General features: G+C 41.7%; 1 protein-coding gene across 20 annotated transcripts in view; it reads left to right on the top strand.

Annotated features, from left to right (window-relative positions):
* CELF2 (CUGBP Elav-like family member 2) overlaps positions 1-25,224 on the top strand; it is an 823,343-nt gene that overhangs the window by 727,258 nt on the left and 70,861 nt on the right. For 10 of the 20 annotated variants that reach the window (XM_058190373.1, XM_058190380.1, XM_058190365.1 and 7 more), the window contains 2 exons: positions 9,284-9,313; positions 16,153-16,232. In XM_058190373.1, coding sequence (XP_058046356.1) covers positions 9,284-9,313; positions 16,153-16,232 — 110 coding nt within the window. The remainder of the gene's footprint in view (positions 1-9,283; positions 9,314-16,152; positions 16,233-25,224) is intronic. The other 10 variants (XM_058190376.1, XM_058190369.1, XM_058190377.1 and 7 more) reach the window with 1 other exon arrangement.

Below are 25,224 nucleotides of genomic sequence, written 5' to 3'. Positions count from 1 at the left end.
ATCCTTCCTTCAGTTCTAAAGCTTTCCTGGCGCGGAAGCTTGAGAACAATACGCTAAGCTGTGCTCAGCTCTTCAGCGAGAGACCCGAATTGAAGTGTTATGAGTAGTCTTTTCCGATATAAAAAAAAATAAATACAAATAAACCTGGAGCAATTTCACTTTTGCAGTTGCAGCTGAAGCTATATCGCGGGCTTTCAGTTCCAAGGAGATTAAAGCAAATTAAACATTTTAATTTTCCATGTTAATAGTACTAATTGGATTAACCATGCAAGGAGGAAATGGGAGAGAGTACAGGTATCTGGGCAATTAGTGAAATAATACACAGGGAAGCTAATGAAGAGCTGAGAGTTTTCAGGCTGGCAAGAGCTATTTGAGTCCTCCATGCATAATTCGGAAAGACAAACACTATTCTGGATTAAATCAGGCTCTGGTTGAACTGAAGACTTTTGTTGTTTTAGTAATGGAATATCCCCTATCTACATAACTTCACGTGTTGATTCATCCCTAGATTATAATTATACAGTCAACCACAGATTGATGAAGCATGACACAGCAGAGCATTGCCATGATGGAAAAAAGGATGGCTATGGTGCGGGAGCTTTTTGCTAAGTTACAGTCAATTTCTGAGGTCCAGAGAGGACATCAGGTCAGGCTCCCCGCAGCCCAGAGATCCTACAGACCTGTAGAATTTTAGGATGAAAAGTCTCACATCTGGCACCAAACAAATAGCAATAGCATTAATATACTGCTTCACTGTTGTGTCTGCGCCCCCCGAGCCGGCCCTCCTGCCAGAAAGTGACTTGGAAAGTGAGGGGGAAGGGGCATCAGGACTTACCTTGAAAGCACCGGCTTCCCTGGCTCAGCTCCAGGAGCCAGAGGCAGGCCAGGTGGAAGAGATAACGAGGCCTCCGTCCCCTGACTCTTCCCACCCCCCAGGACACACCTCCAGACCCAGCTGATGGCAATCAGGCCTGGCTGGACCCTAGATTTCATAGGCAGGAGAGGCAGGAACAACAGAAGCAGGAGTGGGGCAGGCCTAGGAAGTGCTGAGTCATGGTGCCACACCCCACAGGATATAAAGGCAGCAAAAGCTGCTGTGTCTCTTCGTAGCAGGCAAATTAACTGCTGAACTAAGAGCTGAAATGCTGTTTGACTTATCGGTGTCGAGGGAGATAACGGAGCCACTTGGCAGACACTCGCTCTTTTGCTGCCAGGGCTGATAGTGCCGGCTAATTAAGCCACCACTCGGATGGAGGCGAGGGAGGACAGAACATTCACTGTGTTTTTAGAGCCCTCTCTAAGCGGTCTTACAGAGTCAGCCTATTGCCCCCAACAATCTGGCTCCTCATTTTACCCAACCACGGAAGCATGGAAGGATGGGTCAACCTTAACCAGGGGTGAAATGCTTCCCGTTCAGACCGGATCGCCCGATCCGGAAGCGATGGTAGCGGGTGGTTCGGAGAACCGGTAGCAAAAATCCCTGGCCCCGCCCCCTGCCTTAGCTGAGCCGTGCGATCATCAGAGGTTTGGGGGTTTTTTTACTTTTAAAAGCAATTTTTTTCTTCGGCCGAAAAAAATGCTTTTAAAAGTTAAAAAAAAAGTCTCTGATGATCGCACGGCTCAGCTGGGATCATCAGAACCCTTTAAAAGCTTTTTTTAACAATCTCTTTGGCTGAAGACGTTATTTAAAAAAAGCTTTTAAAAGGCTCCTCTGGCGATATCAGCTGAGTTGCCCAATTGCCAGAACCTTTTAAAAGCATGTTTTCTACAAGCTCTTCGGCCGAAGAGGTTGTAGAAAAAATGCTTTCGATTTTTTTTTTTAAAAAAAAGTTGGCCACGCCCACCCAGTCAAATTAAGCCCACCACCACCAAGCCACACCCACAGAGCCGGAGTTTGACTCGGAGCCAAAACAGGGCCCGGGATGCTGCATCACAGCCATCTGCTCAAGACATCACATCACAGAACTTCAGAGGCCACAACACCAAAGCTCAGGAACAAAAGACCAGGACCACACCCACAGGATATAAAGGCAGCAAGAGCTGCTGTGTCTCTTCGTAGCAGGCAAATTAACTGCTGAACTAAGAGCTGAAATGCTGTTTGACTTATCGGTGTCGAGGGAGATAACGGAGCCACTTGGCAGACACTCGCTCTTTTGCTGCCAGGGCTGATAGTGCCGGCTAATTAAGCCACCACTCGGATGGAGGCGAGGGAGGACAGAACATTCACTGTGTTTTTAGAGCCCTCTCTAAGCGGTCTTACAGAGTCAGCCTATTGCCCCCAACAATCTGGCTCCTCATTTTACCCAACCACGGAAGCATGGAAGGATGGGTCAACCTTAACCAGGGGTGAAATGCTTCCCGTTCAGACCGGATCGCCCGATCCGGAAGCGATGGTAGCGGGTGGTTCGGAGAACCGGTAGCAAAAATCCCTGGCCCCGCCCCCTGCCTTAGCTGAGCTGTGCGATCATCAGAGGTTTGGGGGTTTTTTTACTTTTAAAAGCAATTTTTTTCTTCGGCCGAAAAAAATGCTTTTAAAAGTTAAAAAAAAAGCCTCTGATGATCGCATGGCTCAGCTGGGATCATCAGAACCCTTTAAAAGCTTTTTTTAACAATCTCTTTGGCTGAAGACGTTATTTAAAAAAAGCTTTTAAAAGGCTCCTCTGGCGATATCAGCTGAGTTGCCCGATTGCCAGAACCTTTTAAAAGCATGTTTTCTACAAGCTCTTCGGCCGAAGAGGTTGTAGAAAAAATGCTTTCGATTTTTTTTTAAAAAAAAAAGTTGGCCACGCCCACCCAGTCAAATTAAGCCCACCACCACCAAGCCACACCCACAGAGCCGGAGTTTGACTCGGAGCCAAAACAGGGCCCGGGATGCTGCATCACAGCCATCTGCTCAAGACATCACATCACAGAACTTCAGAGGCCACAACACCAAAGCTCAGGAACAAAAGACCAGGACCACACCCACACAGGATGCTACGAAACAGCCGATCAATCTGCAAACACCCACTCCATCTACCAATCAGGATGCAACCACAGAGCCAACCAACCCGCTCACAGCAGCACTCCCCACCTTGACCTATCTGCAAACACCCGCTCCATCTACCAATCAAGATGCAACCACACAGCCAACCAACCCACTCGCAGCAACACTCCTCACCTCCCCACCAGTATTTATAGAGAGACGGCAGCTCCGACCACTCTTTGCTCGAGAAGCACAAAGCCTCTCCTCTGGCTCAGCTGATAAAGGGAGGAGAACTTGTGGCTCAGAGGTTAATACAATTGCCTAATATGTAGACAGCCCAAGTTCAAATCCAAGTAAGGGTATGGCTAGCTGATGAGAACTAGAAATAGATCTGTACTAGTTTCCCTGTATTTCTTTATCAGCAAACACAAATTTGGTACAATATACATATACATATATTCAAGACAGTTGTTCTGTCCCCCCCACCTCAGTCCAGGAGGCACAAGCGATGACTTAACTAGTCGGCAATTCACTCCATGGCAGCTATCAGCTCTGGCAGCAAACTAGCAAGCGTCTGCCAAGTTTCTCTGTTATCTTTTGCTGATGCCGGCGAGTCAACCAGGAGACCAGGAACAAACAATACTTCAGCTCAAGTTCTCTCTAAGCAGTTGATTTATTCGCCACAGAGTAGTATAGCAGCCCCTCCTGCTTTTATAACCTGTGAGGTGTGGCTCCGTGACTCAGCACTTCCTAGGCCTGTCCCACCCCTGCTTCTGTTGTTCCCGCCTCTCCTGTCTACGAAAGCTAGGGTCCAACCAGGACTGATTGTCCTCAGCTGGGTCTGGGAGCATTGCCTGGGCAGGAGGAGATACAGGAGACAGAGGCCTCGTTATTTCTTCCACCTGGCCTGCCTCTGGCTCCTGGAGCTGAGCCAGGGAAGCCGGCCCTGCAGAAGGGAGCCCTGGCGGCCCTTCCCCCTCACTCTCTGAGGCCCGAGGGGGGGCTGGAGCCACAACAACAGTGGTGGATAACCCCCGGTTTGGTCCAGTTTTATAGAACTGATAGTAAAACCAGCGGGAGGCTCCACCCACCTGGCACAATGTCATCATGGGTGATCTGTGCATGCGCAGAAGCGCTCCCACCCATGCACGCTAGTAATGGTAAGTGGAACCCACCCCTGATTCAAGATGTCAGTGAGAAGTTTAGAACTACCAGAACTACTGGTTCTGACGAAAATCCAAACTAAATTACAGTTACTGTTAACTATGGCTTGTTCATTAATAAATATAATACCAAAAAAAAGTTAAATATCGGGTTCACGTTCATTGAGCTCTGGGAAGGTCTAGCTCCTTCTTGTCTAAATTTTCAGTCCAGTGAAACTAATAGTCGTATAGTGGCTTGAGGCAATAAGCTCCCCATAAAAGAGATTTTGCATCTGGTATTTAACTTTTTTTAAAAAATGAATGTTAATCATGCCATCGGAATTACTTCTGATTTGGCTACCATTGTTTACCAGCCTCTTAACAGAGATGCTGGCCTTTACAAAGTTATACATGCCGAAGTACACAGCTTGAAATAATAGCTTGCAGGTATTGAAGTTCTCTTGTAGTGCTGAAGATAACACGGAATCTAACTTAAGATAGCATTTCAATTGAGATAACAAGTATAATAGATGCATTCTTAAATCTGTTCGCTGACAGTCCGTGTACGTTTTTTTTTCCCGGATCTGGTCTGTAAGAGGAAATTGCTTTGAGAAACCTTTTCCCAGTCAATCACTTATCTGTATTGGAAGATTAGAAGGCAGGTTTTTTGGGGGGAGGGGAGAGTACAGAAAATGCAGAAACCCAGGTTTTTTGAGCTTTACTAAAATTGCCGATGTTTGAGAAGCAGGTTGCTGAAGGATTAGCTTTATAACTCTGGCTGTCGAGAAGTCCAGCTAGAAAGTCCCACAACATTTAAGTACTTCTCATTTGGCAAATTATCTCTTGCGTTTTTCTATATTTCCAGACTGCCTTTTTGATTTTATAAAGCAAAGCACCCAGCTGGTGATGTTTTGTAATTATAATGCATCACAAACCTGAGTGGTGCAATGACATAGAGGTGATCGCCTCCCACTCCGAAGGTTGAGAGTTCAATCTAGAAAGTGACAGATGTTTTTCCTATCGGGGCGCAAAGAGAAAATGTCTGCTGCAAACCCCATGTAGGCATCAGGAAGGGCATCCAGCCAGTAAATGCTCAGCTCCATTCAGTCACCCCGACTTCACCCTGAATCTAAGGATTACAGGATTGTAAAAAAAGGGAGGGGAGGAGAATGCACCACAAACCTATCAGTGCCACTTTTCACATTCTGCAGATTTTTTTAGGCTGATGTCCTTCACCAGATAAGCACCCAACATCATATTGGGGAATGCTGATCTAAAAATAAAGATAGATAGATAGATAGATAGATAAATAGATAGATAGATAGATAGATAGATAGATAGATAGATAGATAGATAGATAGATAGATAGATAGATAGATAGATAGATAGATAGATAGATGTTTGATGGATAGATATAGAGATATATAGAAGATAGAGAGAAGGTAGATAGATAGATAGATAGATAGATAGATAGATAGATAGATAGATAGATAGATAGATAGATAGATAGATAGATAGATAGATAGATAGATAGATACAAATAGAGACATGATAGATAGATAGATAGATAGATAGATAGATAGATAGATAGATAGATAGATAGATAGATAGATAGATAGATAGATAGATAGATAGATACAAATAGAGACATGATAGATAGATAGATAGATAGATAGATAGATAGATAGATAGATAGATAGATAGATAGATAGATAGATACAAATAGAGACATGATAGTTAGTTAGATAGATAGATAGATAGATAGATAGATAGATAGATAGATAGATAGATAGATAGATAGATATAAGATAGCTTTAAGATAGCTAGATAATAGATAGATGATAGATAGATAGATAGATAGATAGATAGATAGATAGATAGATAGATAGATGATAGATAGATGATAGATAGATAGATAGATTAATTTAAAAGCATTTTTTAACAAACTTTTTAGCCGAAGCATGAAAAATGCTTTTAAAAGGCTTTGACGATCCCAGCTGAGCCGTGTGATCATCAGAGGCCTTTTTTTTAACTTTTAAAAGCATTTTTTCAGCCAAAGAAAAAAAATGCTTTTAAAAATAAAAAAGAAAACCTCTGATGATCACGCAGCTCAGCTGGGCATGTGGGGGGCAGGGATTTTTGCTAGCGGTTCTTTGAACCACCTGCCACCATCGCTACCAGATCGAGTGATCCAGTCCGAACCGGGAGCATTTCACCCCTGCTTCGGAGGGAACTTGCCTACTTTAATGAATTTAAAGTCCAAAGGACTTCTTCTGAATCATTTTGAAACTCAACTATTTAGTCCTACAGTGGCCAGCTAAGAAATCCAGAGAGATCTGCCACTCATGTTCCTCAAAGCATAACCTATTGGCTTTGCTACTGGAGTTCAATTACACAATCGCCAACAAAGTTTTTTTCTGTCCTACATATTGCCCCTTATCGTGAGGCTGTTAAAAGAGGGCAAGAACTACGTTTAACTTGGTAGATATAGAAGGACGCTTCATTCATTCATTCTTGTGAGATCTGCTAAGCCTAGCATCTCTTGGCACTGGGTTGAAATTGTGGTGAATGCATAAAATGTTCCTTATCGATTCTCTTTGTCATTCCGTGCACTGCTCACAGCTTCATGCCTGTGTTGAGTGATGGCCAAATTGCGGTGTGCAATTAATTCCCTCTTAAAAACTTCCAAGGGGAAAAGAACAGAAAAGAAGATTTTAGACAGGTGGAATAACAGACCCATTTCAGGTTCTCCTACTCCCTTCCTACAAAGTTTATTTAGACATACCTGTAACATTTCCTCACCCTAACTTGATTGCTTGGTATCCTTGGTTGCTGTCATTGATGGTAGATTAGGGACACAAGTAGGTATCAAGATATTGCTAAAATATATCAATGTATACAGCAAGGGTGAAATGTAAAATTTGTTACTACCGGTTCTGTGGGCATGTGGGTAATGTGACAGGGTGGGCGTGGCCAACTTTTTTTTTTTTACTTTTAAAAGCATTTTTTTCTGCAACTTCTTTGGCCGAAGAGGTTGTAGAAAAAATGCTTTTAAAAGCCTCTGATGATCCCAGCTAAGTTGCCTGATCATCAGAGGCTTTTTTTTTACTTTTAAAAGCATTTTTTCGGCCAAAGAAAAAATGCGTTTAAAAGTAAAGAAAAAAAACCCTCTGATGATCGCGTGGCTCAGCTGGGTGGGGGGAGGGGCAGGAATTTTTGCTACCAGTTCTCTGAACCACCCACTGCCATCACTACCGGATCGCCCGATCCGGTCTGAACCAGGAGTATTTCACCCCTGGTATACAGGTAGTCCTCGAATTATTACCACAATTGACCCCAAAATTTATGTTGCTAAGTGAGACAGTTGTTAAGTGAATTTTGGTCCTTTTTACCACCTTTCTTGCACTGTTGTTAAGTGAAACACTGCAGCTGTTAAGTTAGTAACACGGTTGTTAAGTGAATCTGGCTTCCCCATTGGCTTTGCTTCTCAGAAGGTCACGAAAGGGGATCACATCACCCAGGGACGCTGCAACCGTCATAAATATGAGTCGGTTGCCAAGCATCTGAATTTTGATCACAGTTGGAAGTGTGAAAAACAATCATAGGTCACTTTGCCATTGTAACTTTGAACGGTCACTAAATGAACTGTTGTAAGTCAAGGACTACTTGTATATGGAATCCACATATTTTTTTAAGCAGGAATGTCTGCTGAGAGTAGGTTCCTTTATTACAGAATGATAGCAATTACTGCCATATGCCCCTGTGTCCATTTATGGCTACTGTGTAGGAAATTAGTACAAGGACTGCAAGTATCTTCCCTATGGCTACTGATGCATAAATCCTGACCCTTTGACATATTGTGATCTGGATATCAAAAGCTAATTATTCCCTTGACATTAGCTGAAACTAATTAACTTCCTTATCTGCTAAATTATATCCACATTTGGAATTTCTTTGCTGAAAGCTTTTCCTGGGGAAAATGCTAATTGTAGCCACGTGATCCCGTTTCGCTCTCTCTGTCTCTCTCTCTCTCTCTCTCTCTCTCACACACACACACACACACACACAAACACACACGGAGAGTGTCTGCTTTCAAACATGCCACATGTTTCCTGTAAGTAAGTAATACCCCCATATTAATTATTCCTGTATTCCCTACATCAATGATTCTTAACCTTGGCAACTTTAAGCTGGGTGGATTTCAAACTCCCAGAATTCCCCAGCCAGCTTTGCTTTGGCTGAGGAATTCTGGGAATTGAAGTCGACCCATCTTAAAGTTGCCAAGGTTGAGAATCAGTAGCCTATATCATTTTGAGCAGGACTTTTGTGACACAGGCCCAAATAGGTAGCAATAAACTTAGTCCGTGGAAAAACAAACTTTATTCGAACAGCTGGGAATTATTTCATTCCCAGCGTTGTTCACCTCAAAGTAAAACAAATGCCTCCCAACACAAATTCCTCAGTTAGTTCACAAACCTTAGTCCAATTAGGCAAACTGCCAAAGGCCCTTCCTGGCAAACGTCCAGAAGCCACAAAAACAAAGACGTTTATGAATCAGAAGACGCAGCTACAATGTTGTTTTCCAGCAAAGCTGAAACGCCGTTGCCGGTCTGTTTTAAGCCTTATATGGGAGGGGCCAATAATCTCTTGGCCTTACTCCTGAGTCGTCCTCTTTGCTTGAGGTGCTCTTGCCTTCTGGCAGCTCTTCTCATGCATACATTAGGAACAGGCTCCTCCTGTTCCTCTGCCTCACTACTATCAGTCTCTGGAGGCTCTGGAGTCCGCACGTCACTCCCCAATGGCCCTGGCCTCACCTCAGCCTCATCGCTGTCCGACTCCGTTGCCAGCTCTGTAGGCTGCTGACGGACCACAAAAGGACGTTCACTTGTCCTTTAGAAAGTTTCAAAGCAGGGTTAATAGACGCCTTAAGGGAGAGGGGAAACCAGATGCCAAAAAACAAGCAGGAATCCATCTGAAGATGGGATGGCGGAGCAAAAGAGGGAAACAGATGCCAATAACCCCAAGCATTTATTTGTACAAGATGAGAATGTCCAGCTTGACGCAGATATGAAGATGAACTATCGGTAACCCTTGTTTCTCTGCTTTATAATGAGTAATGTTTTTAAAGAGAGATGATGTTGAGACTGATGGTAAATTTGGACCTCTTTAATTTTAGTGCACAGCTTCAATACGGAGTCTAGCCGAGGTACTGTAGACCATTTACCATTTTACTCATGCACCTATTTGTCTAGCGTAAATTATATAAAGTTGTTGTTCTGCTTTGAGTAATGTATTAAATGTGTCGGAAATGATGACAGGAGAAACTTGTCAGGTGTCTACATTGTTCAGTCATCAACAGGTTCTTCCCCAACCCCGCCCCCCGCCCCTCCGGTGCTATTGGAAAAGCGTGAGCCATCAGCATCCCTTGGTTAAACAATTTGGGTTTTCAAAATTGATTATCGCGCCAAGCCACAACAGGAAGTTTTGTAAGCGTATCGATTTCTCTGTGAAATATTACAGAGGTTCTAGTTGACGCCATACGCACCGACAGATGTTTGAATGAACTAATGGGGTATGAATTTGAGTTTAGGCAGGCACAGCTACCTTCTCCATCTGAGGCCATAAAGGAAGAACAAATTGTCTTTACCAAACAGGAGCTCGGTCTCAAAAATCTCCTGCTTTTTACTGACAATTTTATATATATATATATAAAAGAAAATCCCTCCGCTTAATTTATCCTATATCCAAAGATCACATGCAGAAATTTTAAAATAATAATTATAAGAGACGTGGAATAATATACCCTAGAACAGTGATTCTCAAGCTTTCTGTCCACCAAGGGGACCCCCTTTAAATACCATATTTTCTGGAGTATAAGACACATTTCCACCCCACCCCCCCAAAAGAGGGTGAAAATTTGGGTGCATCTTATATACCAAATGTAGCCCTGCCTACCCGCTGGCCCCCACCCTTTGCCTTCTGCCTCCCAGCAATTTACCTCCATACAGCAATCAGCCCATTTCAGCTTCAGCACAGCCTGATTAGCACAAGCAGCTGATTGTAGGTTGATCGGCCTCCCGACCCTCAGCTGTTTCAGGCTGCAGGGATTGCCATTGCCTATTGCCACGCGGGCATCGGCTGGTTGCTGCAAGGAGGCAAATTGCCGGGAGACAGTGTTTCTTTTTCTTGTGCTAATCAGGCTGTGTTGAAAATGAAAATGAAACTAAAGCAGGCTGTCTGCTGCAAGGAGGCAAATTGCTGGGAGGCAGAGGCAAAAAAATTTGTTTGTTTTCCTCCCCACAAAAGGTAGGTGTGTCTTATAGTCTGGAGCATCTTATACTCCGAAAAATACGGTACCTTTTGTGGCCACAGGCCATGGTCATCGTCCCCCAAGACTTTAAGATTTAAATCATAACATTTCCTCAAGTCTTTGTAGAACCCTTGTGATGACATTGCCCGCTCCCCAGGGTCCAAGAACCACACATTAAGAACTACTGCCCTACCTAGAACTTAAAATGCAAGATAAAATAGATAAAATCTTTACTAAAAAATCCCTCCCCCCCCCTTAAATCATGCTAACCAGCAAGCCATGTGCGAGACACATAACAGCTTGTGTAAACTGTGCATTGATTGGAGATAATAAACTGAAAACTCAACCTTCTTGCTTGAAAGACGTCTTCAAAAAGGACACGATCAAAGTCCTACAAATATCTTTGTAACACGAATGACATATAGGACGTGTCATCTAGTCCCTGATGCGCCTCCTTTCTGCTGTTTAGCTTTAAGAATGCACTCCGCCATTTTTAAAGTGTTTTTTTTTTAAAGAATCCAGCTTTTACCCCACTAGATAGCTTTAGACAAATAATATCTTTTCTGCTGACAGAAATGTCAGGGGAAACGGAGCCCTCACACACACACACATCCGCCCTCCGCTTAACCAGAAGGAGAAATGCAAATTGAAACGGCATTGCCAACCCTGAATGAGAAGTAACCTAACCAAGACACAATGAAGTAAGGATTAGACTCAGCGGGCAGCATTTGGAACACAATGCTGGAATGGCTGAGCCGTAATTCTCAATCTATGCCAGCGTTTCTCAGTCTTGACAATTTTGTAAGATGTGCGGACTTCAACTTTTTCGTGCGGCTGTTGAAAAAAAAAAATTTAGGATCGCCAACGTCCGATGACGGATATGGTGCAAGAAGGAGGAGGAGAAGAAGGGCTTCAACTCCCAGAATTCCTCAGCCATCGTGGTGCAGTTGGGGAACTTTGGGAGGTGAAGCCCACACATCTTAAATGCTGCCAAGACCGAGAAACACGGTTCTGTGCCAACATTAATCCTACTTAATGCTAAACAAATACATACTAAATGATAATCTTCTGGTTCTGCCCTTCAAATAAGGGGAACATAAGAGGATTCACTCATTCCTCTTTCTGGAAGAGAAAGCATAGCTCTTGAAGCTGATTTGCAAAAAACATGGCTTGCAAAGCACTTCAGTTATTATTGCCTGGACTGCCTCTTGTTCAATTAAAATCTTATTCTTTTTTCTTTCTTTCTTTCTTTTTTTTCAACTTGGTATTCTTACCAGGTTTACATGGAGAAAGGTCAAAAGGAAGCAAGTGGTATTGTTAGTGCTCAGATTGATCCCCCTAAAATAGCTGGACTGTAAAATTGATTCCTCCTTTGGCTCACTGATATCAGTGATACCAATTTTTTTTTAAAAGAAAGAAAAAAGACCACCCTGAGCTTGTTTTAATTTTCTTGCTCGGTTCTACGACGATACTGTGCTTCAGTCTCTCTCTGCATTCAGCTTCCTTCATTGAGAAGCCTTTTAAAATTGTAACAGTCATCATCATCATCGTCACTATTTTCTGAGGTAATTGAGGGAGCTGGGCTGCGATTTGATTTCTTAATTATTATTTTTTTAAGTTTCGCAAGCCAAATCCTTATTTTAAATACTAGGCTAAAAGGCTTAGAAATCAAGGGCTTTTTCAGCATTGCATCGCCAGCCAAACTTGTTTGTATTAAGCCAAGCTTTCGGTGGATCGCAGCACTGCTACGAAATCAACTTGGATTTGCATTATTTCACAGCCCTTTTCTTGCAAGGCACTCTGAGAAATGTCCATTTCAAAGGGTATTTTTAAAAAGAAAGAAAGAAAGAAAGAAAGAAAGAAAGAAAGAAAGAAAGAAAGAAAGAAAGAAAGAAAGAAAGAAAGAAAGAAAGGTTAAAAGCCATGCGTACAGCAGTCTTGCTAAATCCCACCAAATTTGATAGAAAAGCGACAAACTCACTCGCTTCCCATCAAACTCTGTCAGACAACGTAAGGTCTTCCTTACGTGTTTAAGCCAAATTCCCAGCATCCCTATTCATTGACCACGCTGATTGAGGATGATGAAGTCTGTAGTCCAATGCAGATTGAAGGCACGAGATAAGGAACCCAGCCGTTGCTTTTTCTAGTGTAGTCAAAAACGACGGAGGCTTTCAAACTAGGGTTCTTATAGATTCTTGGAAGGTATTTGAAGGGCCAATTTCTTTTTGTTTCTAAAATATTCCAGTGTTCAATGCAAGTTTGCCCTTCTCCAATCTGTACTGGTGTATTTTGGCCTCGCAAATCCCACTTCCGGTGTCTCACGTTGAGAAGGACTGCCAATACAGATGGCCTCGACTTACAACTGAGCCAAAATGGAGACGTTTAAGTGAATTTTGACCCATTTTACAACCATTCTTGCCACCATTGTTAATTGAACCACTGCAGCGGTTAAGTTGGTAACAAGTTTGTTAAGTGAATCTGGCTTCCCCATTGACTTTGCTTGTGGGAAGGTCGCAAAAGGGGAAATCACATGACCCCAGGAGGCTGTAACCGTCATAAATATGAACCAGTTGACCAATGTCTACATTTTGATCATGTGACCATGGGATGCTGCAGTGGTTGTAAGTATGAAAAATGGTCCTAAGGCACTTTTTCCAGTTCCATTGTAACTTCAAACGGTCACTAAACAAACTTTTGTAAATCGAGGACTACCTGTATTAGCAGATCCTACCTCTCACGCTTAGTTAAACTGCCCATCTCTGGAAATGACATAATAATCCAAAATAGCCAACATCAAATTAAACCCACCAGAGTTAGGACCAGAAATAAACGCACATTCACTTTTGTATCATCCCACCAAGCCAAGCCATGGAAGAAGATTGATATGAGTTGGGCTCCCATCAGTCTTCCTTCCGGCGCAAACAGGGTGCTAGTGGAGAACCAGTTGTGGAAGTGATGCTTAATTTACAGAAGAATAAAAGACATCCTCTCTGAACTTAATCCTTGCTGATAATATGGACATGTCCATATAATTTTCTGCTGCTACAGTACCGCTTTTTGCCACTGCATTCTTCCAAAAGATCTCCCCGCCTATCCTACAGTTTTGGCATCCCATTGTGGGGAGGTCCCTTACACTAACTACCCTGTTTCCCTGAAAATAAGACCCAACTGGGAAATAAGTCCTGGCATGATTTTTCAGGATGCTCGTAATATAAGCCCTACCCCGGGATAGGGCCGGGATAGCTCAGGCTGTTAGAAGCCTGTTATTAGAACACAGCAGCCTGCAATTACTGCAGGTTCAAGCCCAGCCCGAGGTTGACTCAGCCTTCCATCCTTTATAAGGTAGGTAAAATGAGGACCCAGATTGTTGGGGGGGCAATAAGTTGACTTTGTAAATATACAAATAGAATGAGACTATTGCCTTATACACTGTAAGCCGCCCTGAGTCTTCGGAGAAGGGCGGGATATAAATGTAAATTTAAAAAAAACCCAAAAATAAGCCACAGTTAAGATCATCAGCAGACGGAGGCGTTTAGTATTATATTTCCCCCAAAATAAGACCTAACCAGAAAATAAGTCATAATGCGTGAATATAAGAATATAAGATGAATATGAATATAAGACCCGGTCTTATTTTGGGGAAAACATGGTAGGTACAATTCTGCTTTGGGTTTTGTTTTGTTTTTTGAGATCAGCCCAAGTCACCTAAGAGCGGCAATCTGACGAGAATCCTTGAGGCAATTATTTGATTTGAAGATCAAATTTAGTGTTACCACGCACAAAACCGCTAAGTTGCCTAGATGCATAAAATGTCGACATCATGAGACCGTTTCCACAGAAGTGCCTTACGTTTTCCCCACCCCCGAAAAAGATGAGTACAAAGTTCTCCTAGTGACCGTAAAATGATGGAGATGGTCATCCATTGGCAGAAGACACCAATGGATGGAAAGATTATAGTAGTTACTAACTTCCCAAAGATGCCCGAGCCCCAAGAAAAGATGGCTTTTTACAATGTTGCTTTCAAGAAAGGATGTCATTGATCTGGTCTCCACTCCAGGTTACCAGATAATGATCTTCTCATGGAGCTTTAGGAGTTCTCAACATGAAGTGTCTAGCATCAGGACTGCCCAACAGTCTCCTGTCAAACTTCTCCAATGTCACCTTCAATTAAAAGAAGGAGTACATTAAGTCACCCACCATAAGCCTTTCTCCTAAATTCTGCCCTTTCCCACGACCTCACCTGAAATCCGGAGATAGGAAGAGACTGCAGAACCTCAAAGAAGGAGACCTGGTTTTCTTCCTAATTGGAGTCTCAATTTATTTAGGTGGAGAAAGCAGGCTTCTTTGCCTAAACTTTAAGCGATGAAGGTAGTACCGGAGGTCAGAACCTTAAACCTGAACATAAGAATCAGAATAAATCATCATTAAAAGACCCTGAATCGTGGATATTTGGGTTTCAAATAGGGCCAACCAGAAGAGAGGGGCAGTTGTCAATCTGCTTGAATCACAACACCAACCTAACCATTTAAGACAGGGTTTCCCAGACTTGCTAAAGTTCTTTAAGCCATGTGAACTTCAACTCCCAGAATTCCCCAGCTAGCAGCATTGACTGAGGAATTCTAGGAGTTGAAGTCCGTGTGTCTCAAAGTTGCCAAAGTTGAAAAACTATGATTTAAAAGGTTATGTAACCCTCCCCCCTCTGTGAAAACCCAAGATCTTTGAACTGTGGTTGCTTCACGGATTTGACACGTTTTGGTGGAGGAACAAAGTCTTATTCTCACATTATACAATGAAATAGAACGATTCGCTCATGTGTTCAGTTAGCTGAGCTTATTCAGAACTATCTAAAGTCAATTTTGGGACCCATCAGGATTGATATACAAGCCCAGGTTCCTCTAAGCATATAGTTTGATTTCCAGTCTTATTTCTATTGTAGGCATTGCTATGTCAATGACCAAAGAGACTTAATTTGGTTTAATTCAATCCAATCACTAATGGTGGTGGTTGCTAATGAAGCAAGTGGAAGTTTTACTGTGATTTTAAATAAACAAGTTTGAATGCTAAGACATAAGTTATGAGGATCTTTAAGGGACCCTGTTAAATGGAAATTAAAGTATAAGCAGTCTTGCCTATTTCCAATCCTGTTCTTTAGAGCAGCGTTTTCTCAATTCTGGGAACTTTTAAGACAAGTGGACTTCAACTTCCAGAATTCCAGCACCAGCATGCTGACTGAGGAATTCTGGGTGTTGAAGTCCGCCGAGTTTAAAGGTCCCAAGGTTGAGAAATGCTGCTTTTGAAGAATGAGGAAAATAGCCATATTGTGGTCATTTTCCCACTGAGTCTCAGCCTTCCCTCTCCCTCCCTCCCCTCCCCCAATTTTCCTTTCCTTCTCCCTCCCGATGATCAACTCAGCTCTGCTGAAGCAAATCAGTTAGGGAATTGGGTTTATTTTTTGTTTCTGTTTTTTATTTTCACTTTTTTATTTTTATTTTTTTGTTCGTTTTCTTTTTTCTTTCCTTTTCTTTTCTTTTTTTTTTTAATTTATGTACTACAGAGAACAGTGTCGTCTTGTGGCCGTTCTCGTAGACTGTGTTGGTTTAACAAGCGTCCAACCCTTTTTTGTCTTTGTTGTTCTTTTCTTTTCTTTTCTTTTTTTGTTGTTCTTTCTTTTTTTCTTTTTTTCGATTTTTTTTTCTTTTTTTGTCTTTCCTGCTCCCTGCCCCCTGTTCCCACAGGCTGTGCGTTTGTCACGTTTTCGACAAGGGCAATGGCACAGAATGCAATCAAAGCTATGCACCAGTCCCAGACCATGGAGGTACTGTATCATATGCCCTTTCATTGTTTCTTTTGTGCATATGACTGAGAATGTAAAAGCTGTGCTCTCTTGGAGAAGATCAGATGTATGACAGTCCTAGGCAAACCTTCCAAGTTCACTAAGCCCCATTTCCCCCTCCCCCGCCCACCCCCCATACATCTCTTTCCCCCCACCTCAAACTCTTTTCTTTCTGGGACATTTGCTTCTCTTAATGATTTGAGAACAGATCACCCTTTTTTTAGCGGCATTCCGACTTTAAAAAAAAAAGAAAAGTTTGCTGACATGTCATTTTGCTGTCTGGCATTTAGGATTTTGATTTTTTTTAATATATATTATAATAATATATATATATTATTATTCCAAGGGGCTCATAAACATTCACATTAGGCCCACATGACACAAATTGCTAGAGACAGCAAACTTTGATTCCGTCATTGACTTGACAGCTTCGTTTAAATTATCCCTGCGTTTTCAATTTTATTTTATTTTTATTTTTTTTAAAAAGGAGCTCCCTCCAGCCCAGTCCCTCATTTTTCAGAATTTTGCATACATACACACCACCAGTGGTGGGATTCAAGTAATTTAACAACCGGTTCTCTGCCCTAATGCTTTCTTCCAACAACCAGTTTGCCAAACTGCTCAGAAAGTTAACAACCGGTTCTCCCGAAGTGGTGCGAACTGGCTGAATCCCACCACTGATACACACATACACACACACACACAAAATGCCTCACAAGTTGACTGTGTCTTATTCTGGATCTTCTGAATTAATCATTTAAGACAGCATGTTCTATTGTATTCTGTACTGTGTATCTGTGTATTAATTAATTCTTCTTAAGCATTTGGATGTAATGTGCACTTTTTTCTTGCTTTTTTTTTTTTTTTTAAAAAAACCTCTTGAGATGAGGAACGTTCAAATATATATGCAAATATATATATATATATATTGCCAATGCTCTAACCTCCCAAAGCATGCTGGGAACTAAAATCCCAAAATTATTTGGTCTGTGTCGTTGAATGGCTTTGTGTGATGAGCAAAGAAAGAAAACAATGAAAATATTTTTTTTAAAAAAAAATGCATGGAAATGTGTTACGTATTCTTGAGAAACACTGATATTGGCATTGCGGTGTCCGTTGTTCTCCAGCCTTCATTTGAAATTATTTCGATATTTTATAATCAATTTGTCTTTCTTTTCAGTGCTATCCATTTTTTTTAGGTTGTATTAGATGTGATGCTTGCCACAGAAAAGAATGCAAATCACTCAAAAAGACGCATGCTTCTGTGTGCAGAATATTATATACTGTATATATATATATATGTATATATTATATTATAATATAATATATTATGTATATAAAATCTCCATCCTTTTATGTGGCCTGCTTTTAATATTTTAGCGAGTTTATTCTATTATGTTTTGCCTAAAGACAAAAGGATGGATATAGATGATAGATAGATAGATAGATAGATAGATAGATAGATAGATAGATAGATAGATAGATAGAGTATACTTCACATATCTTTGATTGAAAATTTCAGAGACTTGAAATCAAAGTTTATTTGCCTAAGTTTTAAAAACTTACAATAATTTTGCAAGGAAAAAAAAACCCCAAAACAATATTTAAGGATTCTGACTTGGGTCTCTGGGAACTATCCATCTTGGGGGGGAAAATTCCCACAGATCTTGGCTACACTGGCAAAGTTTGATGGGACTTGAAGCTTCCTGCTTCTAAGGCATGGCACCCTCTAAATGCATATTGACCTTGTGGAAGCATGTTAGATTAGCAGAGATGTCAAATTGTGTCCAGTACAATTACAACAACTGAATTGGCTGTTGTGCCATGATACAGAATGGTGGCTCGCTGACAAAGAGATGTTCAGTTGTGAAAGTGATATTATCACCTGCTAGGGGATGGGGGGAAATCATTCAACTGTTCACGCAGGGCGTTTTGTATATTGCAAAATTATAATTTTTCTCCTACAGGGCAGTAGATTTATGAGGGATATTCCCACCTTATGTTTTGGCCAGCTTCCTTCGAGTTCTCTCCATTCTGGTATGATCAACAGGCAGTTCTCCAATCTCATTTTAAATCCAATATATAGAGATCCACAAGTTTTAGATGTGCTTTTAATACTGGGGGGAAAAAAATGGTTTGGTCCAATCCCCAGTTGATGAGAAAAAGTTGAGGATGGAAGTTTCACTGAAGGAGATGGAGAGAGGGCTTTATGCGCCATCTTGCTGAGTTTCTTTCAGAGTTTGAGATGTAGCAGTAACAGAGTGGGACGGGACCGTGGAGGTCATCTAGTCCAACTCCCTGCTCACGCACGAGACCTGTAGTAGGGATTCGAACTGCCAGCTAGTCACCTAGTCAGTCATGTGTGACCTTCAACTACCAGAATTCCCCAGCCAGTGCTGTTCCTAGAATCCTCTTACGCATGCTGGCTGAGGAATTGTGGGAGTTGGTGTGCACACATCTTAAAGTTGCCAATTTTGAAAAATATGGCTCTAATTCAACGCCCTTGGATAAGGCAATTGCAGATCAAAAGCATGCTCTTTTAACCACGTGGTTCCTTTTTAAAATTACGTATTTGTCATCAGCATATTTTTCCTAATGTTCGGTTGAAAGCAAGCCTCCTGCAATTTAAAGCTATTAGTTCCATTCCTGCTCTCTAGGACAACAAGGGAAGTATCTTTATCCTTTTCTAGGTAACAGCACCTCACGAGACTGATGGATGCTGTATATAGCATGAATTAAACCTATTTCATTATTCCATGCTGCGTGGTTAATATTTGAAGGAAGACGGCGCACTCAACCAGGAAAAAATGTGAATAAGGGAAGTAGAGGCTTCCTGACTTGGCGCTCTGCTTGGAACTGAAGCATCCTGCACCGATAATCAGTCCACTGATGATGTTACCTAGTTGGGTTATGAAATGTCTGCAGGGAAACTACCAAGCTCAGCGAGCACCAAGGACCCCACAATTCAATTTTGAGCTACAAATATTCTGTAGAAAGAATAGAGTAGGGTAGGGTAGGGTAGGGTAGGGTAGGGTAGGGTAGGGTAGAGTAGAGTAGAGTAGAGTAGAGTAGAGTAGAATAGAATAGAATAGAATAGAATAGAATAGAATAGAATAGAATAGAATAGAATAGAATAGAATAGAATAGAATAGAATAGAAACTTCATTCTTTTCAACCCTGAGCTACAAATATTCTCCTTTATTGATTTGCTCTAATCTGGAAAGCGGCTTCCGTTGTATCTTTCATCACACTACATCCCGTCGGCCATAGTTTACGCCAAACCACCTACTACGTAGCATATATTTGCCCAGAGAAGAAAGCCTTTATTATCCGCTCTGGAGGACTTTTATCACTCTACAGGTAGTCCTCGACGTACAACCACAATGGAGCCCAGTATTTCTGTTGCTAAACAGTGGCTGTGTGCTTTGCCCCCTTTTACAATCTTTTCTTGCCATGGTTGTTCAAGTAAACCACTGCCATTGTTAAGTTAGTAGCACATTTGTTAGGTGAAATTGGCTTCTTTGTGGACTTTGCTTGTCCGAAGATCGCAAAAGGGGATCACATGACCCCGGGACATGGCAACCGTTTTAAATATACGACGGTTGCCAAGTGTCTGAATCACGTGACCACGGCGATGCTGCAACTGTCGCAGTTGTGAAAAACAGCCACAAGTCCCTTTTTTTCAGCGCCGTTGTAACTTGGTCACTAAATGAACTCGTTTCAAGACAAGGACTGTCTGTATTTCATTTTGTCAGTTTCAAATCAAGCTCGGCATTCTTACTTCTCCATGCAAATTCTATATAGTGCAGGGGTCTCCAACCTTGGTCCCTTTAAGACTTGTGGACTTCAACTCCCAGAATCCCTCAGCCAGCAAAGCTGGCTGAGGAACTCTGGGAGTTGAAGTCCACAAGTCTTAAAGGGACCAAGGTTGGAGATCCCTGATATAGTGGCTTCTGACAATGCCCAGAGGGCAAAGTTTCCATCAAAAGGCAAAAATATCCCAGTTTTCGTAGAAGGATGGAGCTCAAATTTATCCCGATTGACTTTAGCCTGGCTTGAGTGAAAAACAAGAATCATGAAAACAAAAGAACTGCCTTTCCACGTCTAATACTGGTAATAGGAACAGCTCTGGAGCAGGGATCTCCAACCTTGGCCACTTTAAGACTTGTGGACTTCAACTCCCAGAGTTCCTCAGTCAGCTTTGCTGGCTGAGGAATTCTGGGAGTTGAAGTCCACAAGTCTTAAAGTGGCCAAGGTTGGAGACCCCTGCTCTAGAGCTATGCTGGCTGAGGAATTCTGGGAGTTGAAGTCCACAAGTCTTAAAGTTGCCAAGGTTGGAGACCCTTACTCTAGAGGACAAATCTGGTATAAATGAGCCAAAACATAATGTGTGAATATGGGTTGCTTCTTATGCTTTAAATATATATGTTTTTGATGAAACGCCTCTATCTCACGATTTTTTAAAACATCTATTTAAAAAGTTGAGATGTTATAATTTTCTTGGGGAAGGAAGGAAGGAAGGAAGGAAGGAAGGAAGGAAGGAAGGAAGGAAGGAAGGAAGGAAGGAAGGAAGGATAGATAGATAGCAAGTGTCAATAAGAAAAGGAATAATGCAATTTATTTAGCTTGGCTTCCACCTCTCTGCTGCTCTTCAGACGTGATGGGACTACAGATCCCATGCTTCCCATCCAGGCTGACTAGAAAATTCGAAAGTTGCCATCTCAATATACCCGGAAGCTTCCAAACTGAAGAAAACCGCCTTCCAACCTAAATATTCTTCTGCTTTTCTTTATTGTACCTTGACCATTAATAATCACGACAGCCCTGCAGTAAACAGCTGACTTTCAAAACAAAGAAATATTCAATCTGGATAGTCAACCAGAAACTATATTGCTCCTAGGCTATTCGGCTGGATTTATTTATTTTTTTAATGCAAAGGACATTATTTTCAAAAGGTAGAATACGCATCAAACAATTGGTTTCAGATGAAAGCTACCTAGGACTCAGTGTCCTGTTTTCAGGTCTTTCATCTCGCCTTCACTTGCTGCTAAGACAAAACAAGAGAACAATATCCAAAAATAACCCCATACTGAAAAACAGATGTCTTCCAAAATAAATAACTTTTTCCTGACTGTTTATCATTGCCCCCCCCATTTTTGTAATCACGTGCCTTATAAACCTGTGATTACCACCACATTTTAATCTCATATAGGGATATATGTGAGTGTATATATTTGTGCACTTAGAGAAATCTAATTCCCCCCCCTCCTTTTTTTTTAATGATGGAACAAATACGTTACAGCCGTAATCTCCCTGTTTTTTGTTTTTGTTTTTTTGGATTGAGAGCCGTTTTGATTTGTATGTTTTCAATCTGCATGAGGTTGGTTCTATTAAAATTAGCTACCCAGATGAAATATGACATGGGGGGGAGTGAGTTAGGGCAATTATAGATTCATCAAATGCTTCTGTAATGTTTTACACAATTTACAGCCGGTTAAGCATTCATAAATAGAATATCAGATGCCACATGGAAACGGAGAGCTTGCAAGTATTGTCTGGGAGAAAAACATCTCGTGTTCTCGTTCTTGAAATTTATTTCTGCTTCCTTTGGAAAAGATTTGAAGAGCTACACTTAATATCTGTTGGAAGCTGCCTTGTTTCTCCTAAGAGATCTTCCGTGAACTAGATTTTGATCAATGTTTCCTTTTCGGTCTTTTAACCTGGGGAAGATGGGATTTGCTGCAGGTTTCATAGAGCATGTTTTGCATTAATATTTTAAGACTCCCAGGGGAAGCAAAGTTGATGCCAGGGTGAGCCCACGTAACCCCTCTACTTCTGTGCATTTACCTAATTTTTACTTCCCATCTTCTACAAATAGTTTTATTTTTTCCCCCAAATAATTTAAGCAAGCAAAACAATGAATTCTTCTGCTTCTCAAAAGCCATGAACATCTAATTTCAATCAGAGAAGTCTTCTGCACAAAACTCCATATCCTGTGCAGTACAGTACAGTACAGTAGTCCTCTTTTAGCAACCAAGAGTTGGACTGGCCACTTGGTCATTAAATGAAGTAGTCATTAAGCGGAACCCCCCCCGGACTTAACTTCATACTTTCCTTTGCTTTATAAACCTGCAAAGGTGGTAAAGGCAAGGAACGGCTGGCAAAGTTACTCTTTCTTCTTTGTTGGAACTGCAAATGGTCACTAAATGAGGCAGATGCTAAATGCGGACCGCCTGAATCAATACAGAATGCACATATCCCAAGGTACTCCCTTTCTAAGCGTTTGGCTTGCAAGCTGGGTATAAACGGCACCACACCCGCAGGACAGGCAGCGATACTATATGAAAGCACAATTATTTCTTGGGAATTCCCGAACTCTTTTAGAGTGGCGTTCTTCAGGAAGAATAAGACACGCACCGGTTATTTTATTAATTTGCTCTTTTTTTAACCATGAGGAGGAGCAGAATTCTTTTAAAACAGGGGCGTCAAACTTGATTTCATTGAGGGCCGCATCAGGGTTGTGTTTGACCTTGGGGGACTGGGATGGGTGCGGCCAACTCAACGTCACTCATGTCGGGGTCATCTGCGGTGGCCAAGTGCTAAGGCAGGACTTCCCTCAGACCCTCCCTCACTCTCATTATAATCTTCCTTCCTTCCTCCCTCTCTTCCTCCTTCCCTCCCTCCCTTCTTCTTTTTCCTTCCCTCTTCATTCTCCTTTCTTCTTCCTTCCTCTCTTCCCTTATTTTTCCTTCCTTGCTCTCTTCCTACCTTTCCTTCTTCATCTTTCCTCTTTCCCTTTCTCCTTTTCTGTCCCTTCTTGCATGCTCAAATGCAAAGGGGGAAACATTTCTCGTTTTTGTTTTTAGTTTGTTTTCCAGGGTGGCCCCGTGGGCCAGATCTAAGCACCTCACTGGCCGATTACGGCCTGCAGGCCTTGAGTTTGACACCCCTGTTTTAAACCATTCTGTAGCACATTCCTAAGCAAAGGTCCTTGAAAATTGGAGAACCGGTAGCGGAAATTTTGATTAGTTCAGAAAACCGCAGTAAAACTTCTGACTGGCCCCGCCCCCATCTATTCTCTGCCTCCCAAATCCCAGCTGATTGGGAGGAAATGGGGATTTTGCAGTATCCTTCCCCTGGAGTGGGGTGGGAATGGAGATTTTACAGTATCCTTCCCCTGCCACGCCCACCAAGCCACGCCCACAGAACCGGTAGTAAAAAAAAATTGAAACCCACCACTGAGTACATCCTCTCGCATTTTGTAAATATTTAAGTATATCTTTTCATGTGACAACACTGAAGAAATGTATAGAGTATATAGTATACAGCTTGTATAACAGTGTAAATGTGCTGTCCCCTCAAAATAACGCAACACACAGCCATTAATGTTTAAACTGCTGGCAACAGTATACAGAATATAATGCATATATACATACACATACATACATACGTATGCATATTCAGGTAAAATTTCATAGAACTGTAAAATTTTGATTTATTTAAAAATAATGGAGTGATCAGTTAAAGGTGAAACTTTGCAAAGAAGAAAGAAAAACTCATAACAGTTCCCAGGGTTCACTGAGCAACAGTTTATAGGTTACAAAATTAAGCAAAAGCTGTTAGATTTGCTTGATCCTTCCCCATTTCTCCCCTTACAGTTTCTTGCCTGCTTCTAATACCTAACTCTCTAGACTGGGGGTCTCCAACCTTGGCAACTTTAAGCCTGGAGGACTTCAACTCCCGGAATTCCCAAGCCAGCTTTGCTGCCTGGGAAATTCTTGGAGTTGAAGTCTTCCAGGCTTAAAGTTGCCAAGGTTGGAGACCCCTGCTCTAGACTAGAGCTTTCTATTAAATCTGGCTTCGAAGTACTCTGCTTAGTTAGATCATAGTCAGGTTAGAAAGGAGACAAGTTGATAAACCAAGTTTCGATTTTTAACTCCTTTTTCAAACTGTAACAAATCAGGACATTCCTTCTTCTCGAGTCTAATTAGAGTACAAAATCTGATCAGCATAAAGATTTATTTAATATTCAGACTTGGAAAAAGTGGAGAAATACGAGGGGGAAAAGGAGAACTCTTCCTTCTTTCCTTTTTCTCTTCCATCCTTTCTTCCTTCCTCATTACTCAAAGCCAAAACAACTAAGACCAAATAAATAAATATTAACCATTAAGAGAGACCAATGCCAAATGAACGGATGCATTTCTAAGCTAAAACGTCACCCAAAGAAGATTTCTGAAATTTGGCATGCAGTTTGAGCATCTTTACATACCATCCTATCCAATGTTTTGATCTGCTTTGGAGGTTCCCCTCAATCTCTGGAGCAGATTCGGGGGGATGTGCAGGAAGGGATGGTATGGAATATATTGGAGTGGCGGGGTTAATTTTCCGAGCAATGTGTGTTAGACATCATGCTAACCAGGAATGTTTGCAGCAGATGAGGGTCAAATATTTCAAAGTGGCAGCCATAAGCACAACTCCCATTTTGACTTTTGGGATCCCCTCTGCAATGCTCCGTGAGATTCTGAAATCTTTTGACTATCCACATGTTGTGGAGTCCTGTAATCAGTTGCAAAATTCTAGAACATCAAAAAAAAAAAACAAGAATTGTGAAAAAGACTCCATGCAGATGTTTCAGGATTATTGTAACATCTCATCTGAGTCAAACTTGATGCTTAGTAATTTATCCCATCTAGCGCTAACCAATCTGACCTCACATACCAGCCAGAGATGGCTAAAGCATCATGTAGCCCCCGGTACTTAAAAATGATTATGAATGGAAGTTTGCTTTCCAAAACAAATAAAAGATACAGAGACAAAACTAAATTTAATGGTAAAGGTAAAGGTTTCCCTGTCTGGACTTGTCCCACTCTAAGGCACGGTGCTCATCTCCGTTTTTTGGCCGAGGGAGCCAATGTTGTCCAAAGGCATTTTCTGCGGTCATGTGGCTAGCATGGCTATATGCCAGAGGTGCACA

This window comes from Ahaetulla prasina, chromosome 7 (genome assembly GCF_028640845.1).
Source record: "Ahaetulla prasina isolate Xishuangbanna chromosome 7, ASM2864084v1, whole genome shotgun sequence".
Taxonomy (NCBI): Eukaryota; Metazoa; Chordata; class Lepidosauria; order Squamata; family Colubridae; genus Ahaetulla; species Ahaetulla prasina.
This window is presented reverse-complemented; position numbering and strand designations above follow the sequence as displayed.